Source organism: Dictyostelium purpureum, assembly GCF_000190715.1.
Source record: "Dictyostelium purpureum unplaced genomic scaffold DICPUscaffold_265, whole genome shotgun sequence".
Lineage (NCBI taxonomy): Eukaryota > Evosea > Eumycetozoa > Dictyosteliales > Dictyosteliaceae > Dictyostelium > Dictyostelium purpureum.
The window spans coordinates 26,962-46,663 of NW_003519601.1; the positions used below are offsets into that span (position 1 = coordinate 26,962).

At 25.0% G+C, this 19,702-nt stretch overlaps 8 protein-coding genes across 8 annotated transcripts; 5 read left to right on the forward strand and 3 right to left on the reverse strand.

Annotated features, from left to right (window-relative positions):
- Positions 1-167: 167 nt before the first annotated feature.
- On the forward strand, positions 168-4,036 carry DICPUDRAFT_155819 (phosphatidylinositol 3-kinase; the record flags this gene model as incomplete). Its single annotated transcript, XM_003291185.1, has 5 exons — positions 168-211; positions 1,426-1,524; positions 1,601-1,702; positions 1,778-2,129; positions 2,207-4,036. 5 exons carry the CDS (start codon positions 168-170, stop codon positions 4,034-4,036), a joined length of 2,427 nt encoding a protein of 808 aa, XP_003291233.1.
- Positions 4,037-4,275: 239 nt separating this feature from the next.
- On the forward strand, positions 4,276-4,890 carry DICPUDRAFT_81918 (uncharacterized protein; the record flags this gene model as incomplete). The annotated part of the gene is made up of 1 exon (XM_003291186.1): positions 4,276-4,890. One exon carries the CDS (start codon positions 4,276-4,278, stop codon positions 4,888-4,890), a length of 615 nt encoding a protein of 204 aa, XP_003291234.1.
- A 189-nt stretch (positions 4,891-5,079) lies between these two features.
- On the reverse strand, positions 5,080-6,743 carry DICPUDRAFT_155821 (uncharacterized protein; the record flags this gene model as incomplete). The annotated part of the gene is made up of 2 exons (XM_003291194.1): positions 5,080-6,069; positions 6,141-6,743. The coding sequence occupies 2 exons, from the start codon at positions 6,741-6,743 to the stop codon at positions 5,080-5,082; spliced, it is 1,593 nt and encodes a 530-aa protein (XP_003291242.1).
- Positions 6,744-7,007: 264 nt separating this feature from the next.
- On the reverse strand, positions 7,008-9,682 carry DICPUDRAFT_81920 (uncharacterized protein; the record flags this gene model as incomplete). Its single annotated transcript, XM_003291195.1, has 3 exons — positions 7,008-8,962; positions 9,041-9,155; positions 9,677-9,682. The coding sequence occupies 3 exons, from the start codon at positions 9,680-9,682 to the stop codon at positions 7,008-7,010; spliced, it is 2,076 nt and encodes a 691-aa protein (XP_003291243.1).
- Positions 9,683-11,676: 1,994 nt separating this feature from the next.
- DICPUDRAFT_155823 (uncharacterized protein) lies at positions 11,677-13,302 on the forward strand (the record flags this gene model as incomplete). The annotated part of the gene is made up of 2 exons (XM_003291187.1): positions 11,677-12,254; positions 12,600-13,302. 2 exons carry the CDS (start codon positions 11,677-11,679, stop codon positions 13,300-13,302), a joined length of 1,281 nt encoding a protein of 426 aa, XP_003291235.1.
- A 499-nt stretch (positions 13,303-13,801) lies between these two features.
- Positions 13,802-15,258, forward strand: DICPUDRAFT_155824 (uncharacterized protein; the record flags this gene model as incomplete). The annotated part of the gene is made up of 3 exons (XM_003291188.1): positions 13,802-14,383; positions 14,451-14,853; positions 14,933-15,258. 3 exons carry the CDS (start codon positions 13,802-13,804, stop codon positions 15,256-15,258), a joined length of 1,311 nt encoding a protein of 436 aa, XP_003291236.1.
- Positions 15,259-15,733: 475 nt separating this feature from the next.
- On the forward strand, positions 15,734-16,420 carry DICPUDRAFT_38686 (uncharacterized protein; the record flags this gene model as incomplete). The annotated part of the gene is made up of 2 exons (XM_003291189.1): positions 15,734-15,950; positions 16,032-16,420. The coding sequence occupies 2 exons, from the start codon at positions 15,734-15,736 to the stop codon at positions 16,418-16,420; spliced, it is 606 nt and encodes a 201-aa protein (XP_003291237.1).
- Positions 16,421-17,866: 1,446 nt separating this feature from the next.
- On the reverse strand, positions 17,867-19,267 carry DICPUDRAFT_155826 (uncharacterized protein; the record flags this gene model as incomplete). Its single annotated transcript, XM_003291196.1, has 2 exons — positions 17,867-18,131; positions 18,384-19,267. 2 exons carry the CDS (start codon positions 19,265-19,267, stop codon positions 17,867-17,869), a joined length of 1,149 nt encoding a protein of 382 aa, XP_003291244.1.
- Positions 19,268-19,702: the final 435 nt, after the last annotated feature.

Sequence of the window (19,702 nt, forward strand, 5' to 3'; positions counted from 1 at the left end):
CCTTTGTTTTTTTACTCTTTTTTCATAGCTGGGATAAAAATTAGTCAAGTGGGTGGGAGCGGGGAGTGGGGGTAAAACTATATTTTTCAACCAAACTGAGTATAATTATAATCTCTAAATGATACCTCAAAACCAGGTCAGGAAAAGAGAACAAAATAGATTAGAAAATGACTCTTCAGAACGCTTATTTACTCATCAGAACTGTACAAATGTAAGGCTTTACGCCGTTGATATCCATAGAAAAGCTGATGATGAAGAGCTGATTTGAAACCAACATTATCTTGGTAAAAAAATCTGGAACCTTTCCATATATTGGATCTTTAGCATCAGCTACTTTTTGGAAAATTTTATTTGAGGATGTAAAGGAGATAAAATTTCGAGAATTGAATAAACATTAATACTAACATCAATTCTTTCAGAAATTCATTTAAAGCAAACTGATCTTTTTATATTTGCTCATGATTCTATTATTTTTGAGTATGTATTAATATAAATTATTATTTATAAAATAGCTAACATATTAATTAAAAATTTAATAGAAACTAAGAGAACAGCCAACATTTAAACAATATTTAACTCATTAAAAGAACCTATGTACAACACCACGAAATTGCAACCCAAGCTCAAGATAATGAAAAAGCAGATAATATCCAAATGATTTTAGATTAATTTAAACTATTCATTGAAGCATTAAATGCCACAGATCAATACAACTTTGATGAACAATTTGTTGAAATCGTAGATAGAGGAAAAGAAAAAGTTTCATTATTAAATAACATATTTATTCATTTTGGTAGTTGCTCATTTATTTCTAAATAAATATTTTATTTAATTTTTTTAAATATTTTTTATTTTAAATATTTATAAAGAATAATAAATTTATTTTTATTTATATTTTTTTTGGTCATTATTTATTTTAAAAGTGAATTCTTTTTTTAAATATTGTTTAAAGTTTATTTAACATCACTATTATCTTATTTTAAAATGCACTTTGAACCCTTACAAGGGTATTAATAAAGCTAAACCATTGACTAAAACATTTTATTTTATTTTATTAAAAATACTAATACTAATACTATAGTATACCTTTGAGAATTATGGACACAAAAGGTTTTTTTAAATTAAAAATAAAAAAATAATTTTTAAAAAATAAAAAAAAATAATTTTTATAAAAAAAAAATAAAAAAAAAAAAAAAATTAATATCAAAATTTTTTTTTTTTTTTTTATTTATTTTATAATTTTATAATTTCTTGTATATTTATATATTATTTTTTTTTTTATAATGAAAGTTACAAAAGATTTTAAATTTTACTATAGTTCTGATATACCTATAAAATATAAAATTAAATTGTAAATAAAAATTAATAATAAATAAAAAAAAACTAAATTTGAAGAATAATCTAACAATTTTTATTTTATAACAGATGTAGTTTAGAAGGAAAGAGAAATAAAGAAAATGCACCAAAAACTGTAGATAAATGGGTTGATGACCCCTATTTAAAAAACTCATCGCTATATAGAGAGTAAATATAATAATATTATTGCCAACACAATCAATACTGTAAATAAAAACCTATATTAACAAAAACTACATAATAGTACAACATTAGATTTATATGTTACATGTACATTATATTCAGATAGCAAACCACTTATTCAACCAGAACATACCTCATATAATCCCTTTTCAGGTTCAAATAAGTATGTGACATCAAATTAATTATTTATTTATATAAATTTATAAAATACTAATACTTTTTTTATATTTTAATAAAGATGGGATGAAACTATTATATTTCCATTAAAACATCAAGATTTACCATTCGATACAATGATAGTTATTACAATTTGGGATATTTACTCACCAACCAAAAAGGTGCCAATAGGTGGTACATCATTTAATGTTTTTGGTATGAATAAAATCGAAAGAAAAGGTAAACATAAACTATTAGTATGGCAAGATAGAGAGGGTGATGGAGAAACTGATACCTCAACACCAGGTCAAATTCAAGGAAAAGATGAACAATATAGATTAGAAAAATTAAAAAAGAAATATGATAGAAAGCTAATTAATCACTGTCAATGGCTAGATAAATATACAATAAATGAAATTGAAAAAATATCAAGAGTAAGTAAAAACCAAACATTTATAATACCTTTAGTAGTTTTTAATCAAGTATTAATATCATTTTTTTATATTTTCAGTCATCAGACTCATTAAATAAGAATAGAATATATTTAACAATTGAATTACCAGAATTCGAACTACCAGTATTATTTAAACAACAAAACTGTTCATTATACAAGCCATTACAACTACATGCAAAGAAATCATTGGTTTTAATTAACGATATCGAAATGGATGAACATCCAAGTGAACAAAAATATCATAGATTGAATCTTTATGATCATAAAGATTTAAAACCAAATTTAACAGAACTCAAAGGTTTAACCGATATTTTGAAATCCCCACCAAATACAAGAGTTGCAAGTAAAGATGCATTATTAATATGGAGATTTAGATACTATTTGACCACCAATAAAAAAGCACTTACCAAGTTTCTTCGTTGTGTAGAGTGGAGCGAGTCACATCAAAAGAATGAAGCTCTTTCAATTATTCCAAAGTGGGAGCCAATAGATATTGCTGACTCATTAGAACTTTTGTCCTCGGCATTTACTCATCAGAACACTACAAATGTAAGACGTTATGCTGTTGATATCCTTAGAAAAGCAGATGATGAAGAGCTTCTCTATTACTTGCTCCAATTGGTACAAGCTACAAAATATGAACAGTATGATGGTAATATCAATGACTCACCATTGATTAGTTTTCTTTTTGAAAGATCTAGCAAGAATTTCACTTTGGGAAGTCATTTCTATTGGTATTTAACAGTAGACTCCGTATTAAAAACCAGTAGTTTCTGTTCACTTTATAAAACTCTTCAAGACACTTTCTTTAGACAACTAGACCCTACCGATGGCTTAAGAATTAACCAACAAAACAACTTTGTATCAAGACTATCAACCCTTTCTGTTGAACTCAAAGCAATGAACTTCCCAAGAGAAAAGAAAATCGAAAAACTTCGTCACATGCTCTCAGAGGGCAGCTATAAAGATCTTTCTGATTTTCCTCCAATTAGATTACCTGTTAATCCAGATATTGAAATTGTTGGTATTGTACCAGAAAAAGCAACTATTTATAAGAGTGCTAAATCACCACTTGGTTTAAAACTTCGTACAACCAAAGGAGAAGAATATGGTATTATCTTTAAAACTGGTGATGACCTTCGTCAAGATCAACTTATTATTCAATTAATATCTTTAATGGATCGTTTATTAAAGAAAGAGAATTTAGATCTTAAATTAACACCATACAAAGTTTTAGCAACAGCAGAAGAAGATGGTATTGTGGAAATGGTTAATCCAAGTGAAGCTATGGCATCGGTACTCAGCAAATATGATGGGGAAATTTTGAAATTTTTTAAAACTCACAATCCAGATAGTGAATCACCATATGGTGTAGCTCCAGATGTTATGGATAATTTTGTAAAGAGCTGTGCAGGTTATTGTGTAATTACATATATTTTAGGTATTGGCGATAGACATTTAGATAATCTTTTACTCACTCCAAACGGCAAATTATTCCACATCGATTTTGGTTACATTTTAGGTAAAGATCCAAAGATTTTACCACCTCCAATGAAACTATGCAAAGAAATGGTAGTCGGTATGGGTGGTGAAAATAGTAAGCATTACGAAAAATTCAAGCAACTCTGCTGCGAAGCCTATAATATCCTCAGAAAAAGTAGTCATTTAATTCTTAATCTTTTTGCACTTATGGCCGATGCTTCAATTCCCTCAATCTCTGAAGATAAAGAAAAAAGTATCCTCAAGGTCCAAGAAAAACTTCAATTAGAATTAACTGATCAAGAAGCCTCAAATTCTTTATTATTATTATTAAATGAATCTGTTTCAGCTTTATTCCCTGTAATGGTTGAATATGTACATAAATGGTATCAATATTGGAGAAGTTAAAAATAGAATAAAATATTTAATTATTTCTAAATTCATCTGTTTAATAGTTTTTTTTATACTTTTCTTTTTTTTTACCCCACAAAAAACATTAAAAAGATATTTTATGTTTCGAGCCAAGGTGGGACAAAGTGACGTTTTTTTTTGTTTTTTTTTTTAATTTTTTGAAATTTTAATAATAGTTATACTTTTTTTAAAGTGTTTTTTTTTTTTATTATTATTTTTTATAATATACCATCAAAATGAAATTACTATTCACATTAATTCTTTTAGTATTTGTTGTTGCTGTTAAATCATCATCATCGTCATCATCAAACCCATATTTTGTTTATACACAATTTTATCAACCAAGTGACCTTACCTGTTCAGGTGAAGTTTTTAGCTCCTCATACGACCTAAGTGGTTTTTGTCACACTATAACAAGAAATGAAATGGTTTGCTCAGAAGATGGCCAACATATTAGATCACAATCTTACTCCAACTATGATTGTTCAGGAATTCCAATCTCAAACACTACCTTACCAGCCAATAAATGTAATTATGGTATGATCCAATCATGTGTACACGAAAATGAAATAAATATTCCAACTTCAAATACACTCTCATCAATTTTTTCAAACAATTGTGATTGGAATCAACCAAGTTCCCTTCTTTCTATTAATATTCAAAATATGCAAACTTGTGTTACTTTTAACCAAGATTACTCCTATATATTAACTTGTAACCAAACCAACTTTGTCGAAAACTATTATCAAGAATCAAGTTGCTCTGGTAATAATGTAAAAACCATTATTGAAGAATTTCCTTCAGGTTGTCAAGATAGCCTTGGTTTAAGTTTAAATTATATTTGTAATTAAAGAAAATAAATATATTCAATAACAAACCTGTGATATAATAGGTTTTTTTTTTAAAAAATTATTTATTTATTTAGATTATATTTTATTTTATTTTAAAAAGTAATAATAATGATTTTTGAAGTAAGAAAATTTTATATATTTTAGTTTTAAAAAAATTTTATTTTATTATATAAATTATTAAAATATTGATTATTTTCTTTTAAAACCTGTTGAAGAAAAATATTTTTCAGTTTTATTTGATTGTTCACGAGTATTTTGAGAAACTTGCAATTGAAGACCTTGTGCTGGAGTAATAGCAACACTTGAAAGGCCACTAATACTTGTTTGAGTACCAGTACCACCATATGATTTTTGTTCGAATTTCTTTTGTTTCTTTAAAATACCTTTCTCTTGGGCGACCAATCTAACTCTACCACTTTCACCGCCAAGCATACCCAAACCAATACCTGTGTCACCAATAGTTTTCTCTTCGACATTGAATGCCATACGGTTCTTTGCTTTTTGAATGTCTGTGACCTTATATTTCTCTTTATATCTTCTTGCTCTAGCACCACCTCTTCTTTTTTTAGGACGATCATCTGGTGCTGGTAATGCCTTTTCTTGTTTTTGTGGTGGTGGTTCTTGCCATTTCTCTATATCTGCTAAAACCTTATCACGATATTGACGTCCCATTTCTCCATAAAACGATGATTCTTGTTGAGCATCAATTCTTGCAGCCAATGATACTTTACATGTAAGTACACGAATTGCCTTAACTTGAAGATGTGGTGGTGCTTGCTTTATAATATCGCATTGTGAGATTAAACCAGATTGGAACTTTCTGTTATTTATACCACTAAAACCTGCTAATGACTTTTTATCTGCACCAAATGTTTGTAAATGACCTGCTGGAATTACTGATAATTGAATAATACTACCTGCAATACCTATTAATTTCGATGCAATACTACTACCCAATAAAACTGATAAGTTTGGTGCTATATATGACATTCTACTTTCTAAATAATTTAAAATTCTCTTTTTCTTACTATCCAACTCTAAACCCATTTCGCATGCATCTAAAACTTTTTTTAAATCCTCTTCTGTCAAATTTTTACCTGTAGTTGATGATAATGTTACTAATAATACCATTATAGTTGATTTTGGTAATAAATCATTTAACTCGACACTTGATAAATCCTTTAAAAAAAAAACTATATTAGTAATTATTTTATAATATTATAAATATTATTTGTGTTTTTATTACTTACATTTTCATTTTTAATTCTTTTTACAACATTAATATAATCTAAAGCATTCTGTACAGAACTTTCTAACTCTGGGAATTTCTTTGAATATCTATCTCTAACAAATTTATGGATTAAGTAAATTTCGTGTTGAATTTCTTGAGCCATTTGGTTACAATCTACAATTAATTTATGTTCCTCACTATCTTGACCGGTTTTAACACCTTTTTCGGGTAATGGTTTCATCATTTGATTATCTATACGATCGAGTAACTGTGCTAATCTTGGTGACCCATTTAACTTTGCAATTGATTCGATTGGTGCATCTTTATATTTTTTAATTAAATCGTTCTGTTTCTTTTCGATCATTTCGTCATTAATCATTAAGTCATCTTGGTCACCCAATAATAAATCATTTGGGTCTACTTTTTCGCCATCTTCATCTTGTGCCTCGTCCATATTTTCATCCTCGTCACTTTCGCCCATATCATCTAAAAAATCGTTTGATAACGAATTGTTTGAAGTTGTTGTTGTTTTGGTTGTTTCATTATTGTTTGTGTTTAAATTTATTAATGATTCATCAACATCATTAAAATCATCCAAAAATCTATCTGCTAATGTTGACATTTTACAAGAATAAAAAATATAGAAACAATTTATTTAAATTTAAAATTTAAATAAAATTAAAAAAAAAATGAAAAAAAAAGGAATTTTGAAAAAAAAATTTTAAATTTTTTAAAAAAATAAAAAATAAAAAAAATAAATAATTAATTGTGGAAATTTTAACAATTAACAAAACCGAATAAATAAAAATGATTTGTTTTATAAATTTACAAAGTTTTTTTTTTATTTATTTTTTTTTTTGTTTTTTTTTTTTTAAATATATAAATGTTAATAATATTTTCGATTTTTCATATGATAATTTAAATCGAATTCTGTTGGAGTAAATGACATAAATTCTTGAGTTAAATTATTTACATCTGCATCACTTCCATCTTCTTCTTCGTCATCATCTGTATCATCATCTGTATCACTTCCATCGAAATCTGAAAATTCTGAATCTGACTCACTTGATAATTTATCTAAAATGTCATCTTCATCTTCGGTTTCTTGATCTGATAAATCCTCTAAATTTTCCTCATCACCATCTTTACGAATATCTTTCCAATGAATATAGGAGTTTTGAAAGAATTTACTGCTGTGGTATAAAAGGTATGGATCGAATGGGAAGAAAGAGTCGAATTGATTATTTGAAACGGTTGGGGCTGATGATGCACTTGAAACGGTTGTTTTTGAGAGTAAAATATTTTTATTTGTTTTTAAAATACCTGTACATTTTTGAAAAATTCCAACTCTTAAACAAACACAACAAAATTGACGTACAACTGATTTGAGACAAACTTTAAATGGATTTAAACGACTTGTACTAATCTTTTTAAAGGCTGCATGAAGATCTTGCCAAAATTCACGTTGTTTTTCATTCTTTTTATCTTCTTTATCATTGCTAATTTCTAAAATGATTGTATTTCTAAAGCAAAATATATAATAAATTGATTGGCAAACTGAGTAAAATAATGAGTGATTGTATGGATCTGGACCAACATTTGGGTTGCTCTTGACATCTACACGATCTACATAATTCATAGCAAAACCTAAGAGATCTTTGAAAACTAATTTTACAATATGGTGTGGTAAATAACTTGCTCTTGAAACAAAACCACCAATATAAGCGGCACAAGCGTGTCTATGCATAGAATGAATAGTTTCATTACAAAGTTTACCAAAAAGATATCTGATGAATGATTCTGCATATATTATAGTTGTATTGCTATCAGTTTTAATTGGATCTAAATGTAAAAAGTTTTTGAATGATTTCTTTGGTGAGCAGCTTGATGGGAATGAAATTGGTGATTTTTTATAACTATTTGGTGATGAATTATTTAATTTATTAAATGATGGTGTGTAAAAGACTGGTGATGTACTCATCATACTATTACTGTTACTGCTGTTGTTGTAGTTGGATGATAAAGATGATGATATTGTCGGCAACTGTGATAGTAGTGACAGATTTGTATTTAGTGGAGGAAAACTATTGTTCTTTTGCTGTATACGACAAATATAAAATAAGAGATATTGAGTATATTTTGATTTGTAGGTTGGGAGTACTGTTGAATCGAAAACTTTGACCAAATTATTGAATATTTCGTCTTGAGTTTGAATATCTTGTTGTTCACAGCCAGCGAAATAAAATATATTACCAGAATCTTTCTTTGCAATACCAAACCTAACATCAAGATAATCCAGCATCAAGTTCATAAGGATATCTAATTTTTGTGCATTGATTTTACCTTCTTGTTCTTCTGCAGTATTTGTTTCGGAACCTTCTATATCGAATTGTAAATCTTCATCATCTGGCATTTCATCAATTGAAATTGAAACATCTATTTGGATCATTGAGGAGATGGCAGCTGAAATAATAGTTTGACTAATTGATTGGCAGTAACGTGTAACATAGAGTGCATTCTTTAAATAGAAATGTTGAACATCGGCTGGATGTGATTTATGTGGGAATTTATTTACAATAATTTTTGCTAATATAGATGAACTAAGTGGAATAACTGATAAAATTTTATTAAAAGAAAAATGGACTTTCATAGATATTAATTCCCATTTTTCATATGAAACCTTACTTTGATTTTTAATAGCAATCTTGTATGGTTCAAAAGCAATTATTAATATATTAAAACATTCGAAAGCAAATGTTGATTTAAATGAAACCAAATTTATTAAAAAATCTACAAAATTATTAACTGTTTGTTCTGATTGTGTCCAATCAAAGTTTATTACTAAAGAAACATAAATGAAAAATAAAAAAATTAGTATTTGTAAATTTTTTATTTTTTAATAATAAAAATACTACATACAATCGGTTAAATTTGGTTTAGAGCTTGATATAGCTTTATTCCATAATACCTCATATGAAGGTATTGGATTTATAGTTTGTGGTGAAGTAGTTTGGGTTTGTACTTCCATCGGCATCTTTAATAAAGAAAAATAAGTTAATATTACATATATATAAAAAAATGAAAATATAATTTTTCTGAACGAAATAAATAAAAAAAAAAAAATCTAAAATCTATTATTTATATCATTATAAAATTAAAAAAAAATATTATGAATAACAATAAAAAAAAAAAAAGGTATCAATACAAAAATAAAAAACAAATTTATGTTTTTATTAATATAAAACAATAATAAATAAATGGCAGTGGAATATCCAAAAATAAAAGTGTTTTAATTAATTATTATAAAATTTAAAAAAAAAAAAATAACAAAAAAATTAAAATAAAAAAAATAAAAAAAAAAAATTAAAATAAATTAAAAAATAAAAATAATTAAAAAAATCGAAACCTGTTTTCGTTAACGAAAAACATACAACTGATGAGATATAAGTAAAAAAAAGATATTTAAATTATCATTATTGAGCGCTGTTTAAATGAAATTGAAAATAACCTGTGCTTTATGATTACCCCTTTTTTTAAAACACACACTTGACATACACACATTTTTATTATTATTATTATTATTATTGCTGATATTATTACTATAAAAAAAAAATAAAAAATAAAAAAACACACAAACTTTTTAAAAAAGTTTAAATAATAACTATAATCCAATTTTATAAAATTGAATCATAAATTATTTTATACCCTCTGGAATTGTTATGGTTATTCACCTACCTTTTATATTTTATAGAAAACAAAGTTTTTGGACTAAGCTTTTGTTTTTACTACTAGTACTATCTATCTATCTAAAAAGTCAGGATTATCGTCACAGACCAACTAAATTATTAAATTTTTGATTAGATTTACAAATCTATAAAAATGAAATAATTTAAAGAATTGGTATATTTAAATAAAAAACTAAAGATGATAACCAACAATTCCGTTTTTTTTTTTTTTAATAATAAAAAAAAGGTATAGTGCGTTCTACTTTTGTGGCAAGTTTTTTTTTTTTGTTTTTTTTTGTTATGAAAAAAATCGATAGTTTTATTTCGTAAAAACGATGAATAACCCAATCAAAATTTTTATTTTAAAAAAAAAAAAAAAATAATATTTAATTGATTAATAATCAAGTATATAAATTAAATTTATACTCTATAATCAAGAACTTTTTTAAAAAAAGGGGAGTGATATTCTATTTACAAAAAAAGAGTATGTGTATGCTTTTTTTTTATGTGTGTGTATTTTAAACCACAGAAAAAAAAAAACTATATTCAATTTTAAAAAGGAGATAAGAAAAAAAAAGTTATTATTTAATAATATTATTTAAATAATAACTAGAGAAAGGAACTCTAATATCTTTTTTTTTAATAAAGGTGTCTCCAAATACAAAAAAAAAAACTATAAACTATTTAATTATTGTCCTATTCTTTAATAAATAAAGGTTATAAGACTAGTTGTTTTTTTTTTTTTTCTTTTTTTTTTTTATTTAAAAAAAATTGTTTATTTTTTATTTAATTATTTATTTATTTGCTTTTTTTATTTTATTTTATTTTATTCAATTATTATTGTTTTTTCTTGATTCTATTATAAATAAAAAAAAACAAATATTATTTTAAGAGTTGATAAATAAAATAAAAAATGAATGTATGTGTGAGTGATTTATTATAATAAATTTAATTATTATTTGAGACAATATATATAAAATATGGAAAAGGTTGAGAAAACAAAAACTGAGAAAATAATGAAAATAACAAATAATATGTGTGGTGGTTGGATGTATATAAATATATAAAAATATTTGTGTGATTTTCTATCTCTAAGATTTTTTTGAAATGTGAAAAAAAAAAAAAAAAAAAAAATATAAAAAATATTTTTAAAAGTTACGAAAAAAAAAATAAAAAAAAAATAAAAAAAAAATTAAAAATAATAATAATTTAAAAAAAAAACTAATAAAATAGTTCAGTTTATTATTGGAAATTGTATTAATTTCATAAATTTAATTATTAAACAAAAAATTAATTACAAGATTGATCGATTTTTTATTTTACCAATAAATTTAAAATAAAAGAGTGTTTGATTCGTTGGAAAATATTTAATCTAAATAATAATCATAAATCCAATTATAATGATTAACGAGCGAAATCAATGCTAAAGTGAATGCATCCAAACAATAGTTCTTCTAATTTATTTTGTTTATTATATATCAAATTCAATTCATATAAACTTTTTTTTTTTTTTTTTTAATTATCCTTAAAAAAAAATTTTTTTTGGATTTTATTATAGTTTTTATAAAAAAAAAATGTAATCAGTTTTATATATCAAATTATATTATTTTATGTAAATAATATAATTTAAACTAAAAGGAGTTCGAAAAATAGTTTTTTTTTTTTTTTCGTTTTTTTTTATTTTTATTTTTTATTTTTTATTTTTTTTTAAAATTTTTTTTTTTTTCGACTGGCTTTTAGGCAATTTTTTTTTTTTATTAAATTTTTTTTTTCTTTTTTTACGAAAGTTTTTATTATTTAATAATATAATTTATATATTTATTTAAAAAAATGATCTCAAGAGTAATTTTAAAAAACAATACTACCAATGTTTTAGTTAGAAATTTCAGAACCAGCACCATTCAAATGGCTGCTGAAAAGAAGAAATTCGAACGTACTAAACCACACGTTAATGTTGGTACTATTGGTCACGTCGATCACGGTAAAACTACTCTTACTGCTGCTATCACTAAAACTCTTTCAGATCGTGGTTTAGCCAACTTCAAATCATACAATCAAATCGATAAATCACCAGAAGAAAGAGCTCGTGGTATTACTATTACCGCCTCACACATTGAATACGAATCACCAAATCGTCATTATGCCCACATCGATTGTCCAGGCCATCAACATTACATTAAAAATATGATTACTGGTGCTGCTCAAATGGATGGTGCTATTTTAGTCGTTTCAGCTCCAGATGGTCCACAAGAACAAACTCGTGAACACGTTATTTTATCACGTGAAGTCGGTATTCCAGCTATCATTGTCTTTTTAAATAAAATGGATAACGCTGATCCAGATCTTGTCGAAATTGTAGAAATGGAAGTTCGTGAATTATTATCAAAATATGGTTTTGATGGTGATAAGTAAATATCAAAAAAAAAAAAAAAAAAAAAAACAATAACAACAAATCAATCAAATTTATAGCAATATTAAACAAATAACAAATTATTACATAGTCATCAATTTTAATTACAATATGAATATTAGATGATAATATATAATAATATTCAGTTAATAACTAATAATATTCAGTTAATAACTAATAATATTATATAGCATAGTAATTAATGGCTAATAATAATAATAACAACAACAACTAATAATAGTAATAATAATAATAATAACGAGATAATATTATAAATATTTATAATTTAAATAATTTTAAAAGATACTAATTTTTTGTATTTTTATTATTTTTATTTTTTTAGTACTCCATTTGTTAAAGGTGCTGCTGCCGTCGCTTTAGCTGAAGATGATGATGCTACTGCTACTGAATATGGTAGAAAAGCTATTGATAGATTAGTTGAATTCTTAGATACTAAAATCCCATTACCACATCGTGCTGTCGATAAACCATTCCTTATGCCAGTTGAAGAAGTTTTCTCAATTTCAGGTAGAGGTACTGTCGCCACTGGTCGTATTGAACAAGGTACTGTTAAAGTCGGTGAAGAAATTTCAATTATTGGTATTAAACCAGTTCCAAAAGTTGCCGTTACTGGTATTGAAATGTTTGGTAAATTATTAGATTTCGCTCAAGCTGGTGAAAATGTTGGTTGTTTATTAAGAGGCTTAAAACGTGAAGAAGTCTTAAGAGGTGAAGTTCTCTGCAAACCAGGTACAATCAAAGCTTCAACCAAATTTGTTGCTAAAACTTATATCCTTACTGAAGGTGAAGGTGGTAGAAAGAAAGGTTTCGCCAATGGTTACAAACCACAATTCTTTGTCAGAACTTCAAATGTTACTGGTACCATTGAATTACCACCAAACACTGCTATGGCCATGCCAGGTGATAATTTAGAATTAACCATTGAACTCATTTCACCAACCCCAATTAATGAAGGTTTAAGATTTGCCATCAGAGAAGGTCAATTAACTGTTGGTGCTGGTATCATTTCAAAGATAGTATCATAAAATAATTAAAAATAACAGAAATAATAATAAATACATAAAATAATAGAAACTATATCAATAATCGCAATAATATAAATACTTTTTTTTTTTTTTTTAAAAAAAAAAAACAAAAGAAAAAAAAAAAGAAAGTTAATACCTTTTTTAAATTATATAATAAATAAAAATTTGTAAAAAAAAAAAAAAAAAAAATATTTCATTTTTATAATTTATTTACAAAACTATTTTTAAAGTTTTGTTAATAAATAATATTGCAATCAGATTATTTCCCTTTTTGATAAAACTTTTCCTTTTTTTTTAAATTTTGTAAAATTATTTTTTTTAATTTTTTTTTAATTTTTTTTTTTTTTAAATTTTTTAATTTTTTTATTTTTTTAAAAACTACACCACAGTTTATTTTTATATTTTAAAATCTTTTTTTTTTTTTATAATTATAATATTATATATTTATAATACACAATTGATATCTTTGATTGTATTATATTAAATAAATAAAAAAGAAATGGATTTCTTCAGAAATTTAAATCAACAATTAATTGAAACAACTAATAAAATCGGGGAAGATATTGAGAAGGCAGTTAATGGTAATGTTATTAGAATTAGAGAACAAGTATCATCGGATCGTAATAGATTTAAAGAAAATGGATTTAATTTAGATTTATCATATATCACCCCAAGAATTATTGCAATGGGTTATCCAGGTCAAGATACACAATTTTATAGAAACTCAAGAATGGATGTTAGAAGGTTTTTAAATACATATCACCCAAATTCATATTTGATTATAAATTTAACAGAGAAACCATATGATCATAGCTTTTTCGACAATAGAGTTCAACATATTGGCTGGAATGATAACGAAGCACCATCTTTAGGTTTATTATTATATGCTGTTCAAGCTATTCACAGTTGGTTGAGCCAAAATGAAACCAATGTAGTTGCAATTCACTGTTTAGCAGGTAAAGGTCGTACTGGTACATTAATTGCTGCTTATTTGTTAACTACCCTCATGTATGAAGGTAAACCCGAGGAAGCATTACAACTTTTTGCACGTCAAAGATCACAAATAAATCAAGGTGTTTCAGTATGTATTCAATTTAAATTATATATATGTATTGTTTATAACGATATTAATAGTTATCTTTATTTAGGTACCAAGTCAATTAAGATATATTTATTATGTTAACCAATTAGTAACATCTCAAAAAAATGTCGATGTAGTTCAAAATCCAACTAAATTAAGATTAAATTCAATTATGATTAAACCATCACCAACAGTTTCTGCTAAAGGTGGACCATGGAAACCAACCATTGAAATCTTTAGTATCACAAGACCATTGGATCAAAAACTCCTATTTTCAACAAAAAATTTAGATACTCCATTTGGCAATCAAAATGATAGATTCTGTAGAGTATCTGGTGACGTTGTTATGATTGATACCCAAAGTTTGTTAATCGAAGGTGATGTTTTAGTAAAGATTTATCATGGCTTCAGCGATATACTTTCAAAAGAGATTTTTAATGTTTTATTAGATAAACCATCTTTGAAAATAGGTAAATATTATAATTACAATTTTAATTTTATAAATTAATAATGAATAGTTACTAATTTTATATCTTTTTTAATTTTTAGCATTCCACACTTCATTCATTGATAACTATTGTTTAGATTTAAACAAATCAATGATCGACGAAAAAGATGGCCATATTAAATCTCAAAATTTTTCTGATAATTTTACAATTAGATTTTTATTTTCACCAGCTGACCAACAACCTGTAGCTCCACCACAGCCACAACCACAACCACAAGAATCATACCAATATCAACAACCTTTTTACCCACAACAACCAGTAGCCCCACAACCACAACAATATCATTACCAACCACAACAACAACAACAACAATACCAACCACAACAACCAACTGAACAACCATTACAACCATCACAACAAAATTAATGAAGAACAAGCTCAAAAATATCAATTAAACACCAAGATTATACCTCATTTTAAAATAATCACTAAAATAGGTCTCATTATTTTAATCGAACAATATATCTTTTTTTTCAATCGCAAATCAATCTAACTATTTATTCTAAAAATAAAATCATTATTATAATTTTTTTAAAAAATATCATATCGTTTTTTTTTTTGTTTTGTTTTTTTTTTTGTTTTTAGATTTTTTAGTAACTGGTTTTTTTTTGTTATTTTTATAAAAAGGGTGAGAAAAGTATGAAAAACTGAGTGGGTCATCTTTTAAATTTTCGAGTAAACTGGTGAGCAAAAAAATAGATATTTTCTCAAAAAAAATTATTTTTTTTTTGTTTTTATCAAATTGTTTTTTTTATTTTTTTTTTTTTAAAAAATATAAATATAAAATTTTATTTTTTTTACACCCAATTTTGAATAAAATATAAATAAATAAATAAATAAAATGTTGCATCCAGTTAATTCTATTCGTCAAGATCATCCATTATGTTCAAATGGAAATAATCAAATTGAAACTAAAGACAGAAAATTCCATTTAGTTATGCAACCAGATGGTAATCTTGTTATTTATTCAGGCCCACACTATCCAGCAAATTCATTATGGGCTAGTAACACTGATGGTAAAGGCCATGGTCCATATAGATTAATTATGCAAGGCGATGGTAAATATACATTTTATTAAAGAAAACAACTATATTATTATTATCTTCAAAAAATACTTACATGTATATTTTAAAATATAGGTAATCTTTGTATTTATGATTCTCACTCAGTCTGTACTTGGTCATCTGGTACCCATGGTCAAGGTATCAAAGGTAACTACTCTGCTAAATTTAGAAAAGGTCAATTACTCGTTTTAGATACAGCCAAACAAATTATGTGGACCTCAAAACCATCAAACAAATCAAATCTTTTATTAGGTTCATCCGCTTGTGCACCATCACCAGCCTTCCCACACCATCAACCAGTTGTCCCACAACCAGTTATTCCACAACCAGCTTACCCACACCACCAACAACCAGGTTTCCCATCAGGTTATCCAGGTAGTGCCTATCAACCAGTTTCACCATATTCACAACCAGCTTACCCACAACCAGGTTATCCATCATTTACTGCAACAAAAAAATGGTAAAATAATCAAGTAAAATTTTAAATAAATAGCTTTGTAAATATTTAAATAAATAAAAAATTTAAAAAAAAAAAACTGAAATATATTTGTAAAATAATTATTTTAAAATTAAAACAGATAGAAAATAAAAACCTAGATTTTTTAGCATTTAGCATTCTAATATTTAAGGGTTCTACCAAGGGGATTGGAATTCAAACAGAGAATGATGGAGCAAAAGAAACAATAGACGAATACCATCTGCAACTTTAGAGCTTCAAAGACATGAATTAAGCTTTCATCATTATGATTATATTAGAGGATAACAAAAAATAATAATTGTAAAAATAAAAAAAGATAAAATTACATTTATCTTTTTTGTATTTTATTATTTTATTTTTTGATTTTATTTTTTTGATTATAATTTTGCAAAAAAAGAATAAATATAATATTTAATAATTAAGATAAAAATAAAAAAAATAATCATAACCAAAATCAACATTAAAAATCCCCAAGATTAATTTTGGTGTATTGTGTGGGGTGGTGTTTTATTGGTTTTTTTTCTTTTAAAATATAAAATTAATTTAGATTCTATATAAAGGAGGGTAAGACAACGCACTCTCTTTATGATACTGAAGCTCTACCATCATTTTTTATTTATTTATTTTTTCTTAATTTTTTAAGATTAAATATAACCATATTCGTTATATAAGTTATTTTTTATTATTATTATTATTATTATTATTACAAAATTTTTTTTGTTCATCATATAAAATACTAGCGAAGAAAAGATTCGATTTTAATGACAACAACAAATATATTTTATATTTATGTAATAATAAAAAAAAAACAAAAAAACCACACTAAAAAAAAAAATAACTAGGGCAAAAAATATATTTTGAAGAGGCGAAAAAATAAAAAAAATTTATTTTGCTTTTTTTTTCATTGATTTTTTTATTTTGGTCACATGGGCCATTTCATTTATTTTTTTTTAAAAAATTCAAATCTCCCAATTATAGATATTGATTTATTATCGAGTGTATTATTTTTTTGTGATGCACATCCTCATTTCAACATAATAATAATAATAAAAATATTAATAAAAAATAATGAAATTTTTATTATAATTAAGTTTTGACAACTCTATCAAAATCTCAAATAATGATGATTTTTTATATAATATATTATCATTATTATTTTTTTTATTTTAAAAAAAAAAAAAAATTTTCAATTTTTTTTGATACCCTCATCCCTCATTAACAACCCTCTCCGCCTGATTCGTTATTTTTATAAAATTCATAGTTTTTATAATAATTCATTTTATTTTATTTTTTTTCGATAATAAAAATAATGATATAAAAAAAAAAGGAAAATTAAAAATAAAAAAAGAAATGGAAAAAAAAAAAAAACCTATTGTTATTTGAAAAAAAATGTTTTTTTATTATGATAAAATAAAAAAACAATAGTGAGGCATTAGTCATTTATTAAGTTGTTGATTTTCATTAGTTTTGGAAGTAGTTCTGGTTGATAAGAGATTTCATTTTCTTTTTTTTTTGTTTTGGCATAATATAAACCACATGCATTACAAAGACTCTTACAACCGTCTGGCCCTTTTCTCCACTCGGGACTCTTGGTAGTGCCACATGCTAAGCAAAATATTTCTTCAGAAGAGTTTGGGTTAAGTGTTTTCGTCTTGTTTGTACATTTTCTATTTCTTCTTGGTCTTAGTGATATATAACTGATTTTTTAAAAAAAAAAAAAAAAAAAAATGCCCAATAATTTTTTTAGAAAAAAAAAAAAAAACCCCCAATAAACAAAAGATATTTTTTAAAATAACACCAACAACAATATTGTCATTTTTTTGATGTATGAGAAAAATGGGTGATAAAAATATTAAATAATGGAAGAAAAAAAAAAAGAAATAAATATTAGTATACCTGGGTTTATATATTTTGAACTAATTATATTTAAATATATATTGAATACATACGTTTTTTCTTCATTTTCTTTTAAGGTTTGGGGTTTTGGATATGGTAGTCTAGTTTTCTTAATTTTTTTAATTTCTTTGAGTGCATCTTCAATTGATTCTTGAAGTTTGTTTAAAATAATTTTGTTTTGTGCTTGGTTGTTACTATTTAATTCATTACAAATTGGTATTAAGCCTGATATTATATCACCAATTTTATTATTTGATTTTGGTGAAAGAACTGGACTATTCGGATTACTGGATGATGGTTCAACTTTATTGTTATTTGAACTATTTGAATTATTTACAAAGTTATTATTGTTTGAATTATTAATATTACTGTTATTATTATTATAATTATTATTATTATTATTTTTTAAATGATCATATGAATCATTTAAATTTAAAACTGGTGGATGTGTTGATGGTGAAACTATTGTTTGATTTGGTGATAATGATCTTGGGGGTATTTCTATTTTTGGTACAATTACAGAGTGGTGTGGTGGTGATGAGTGGTGGTGGTGGTGATGTGAAAGATGCATTGGATGGTTTAAATGATGACTAGGGTGATGATGGTAATATGGAGATGGGTATAGGGAAGGTGAGTGATAACTTGGAACAACCATTGCGGCATCACTTTCTGGATAGGATGCATCATGATAGTTTCTTGGACTTACTGCATTACTATGAAGTGGTGGCGTAATGGGAGGAGAGCAGGTAATTTGGTGTGGTGGTGATGGTTGTTTAGAATAAATAGGTGATGGGGAAGAAGAGGGTGAGTAACTATATTGTACAGGCAAGGCAACAAAATTTTGTTGTGGAGGCGAAGAATAACTATACTGATAATGATTAGAATAGCCATTGTTGCTATTACTTAAATATGGCTTATTTTTACAATTTGATTCCATTTTATTTTTTTTATTTTTTTTTTTATTTTAATATTTTTTTTTTTTATTGGTTTTATTGTACAGATAATTGAAGGATCGATTAAAATGAGAAGAAAAAAAAAAAAAATGTAAAATAAATAAAATTTAAAAATTAAAAAATAAAAATTAAAAATTAAAAAAAAAAAAAAGGGGCACACGTGAGTCTTTTTTCAATAAAAATTTAAAAATTATTTGATTATATGAAATAAACACAATTATGATTAATTAATTTGATGAGTTATTTGAAATATTTGATTTTATAAATAATGGCGAATTATATTGTAAAATCATTAAATTTCAAAATAAAATTAAATTAACTGACAACAAAGATGATGTATGATAGATAAATTAAAAATTGATTAAAAAAAATGAAAATTCTCTCTGAATAGTGAGAATAAAATAAATAATTATGATAAT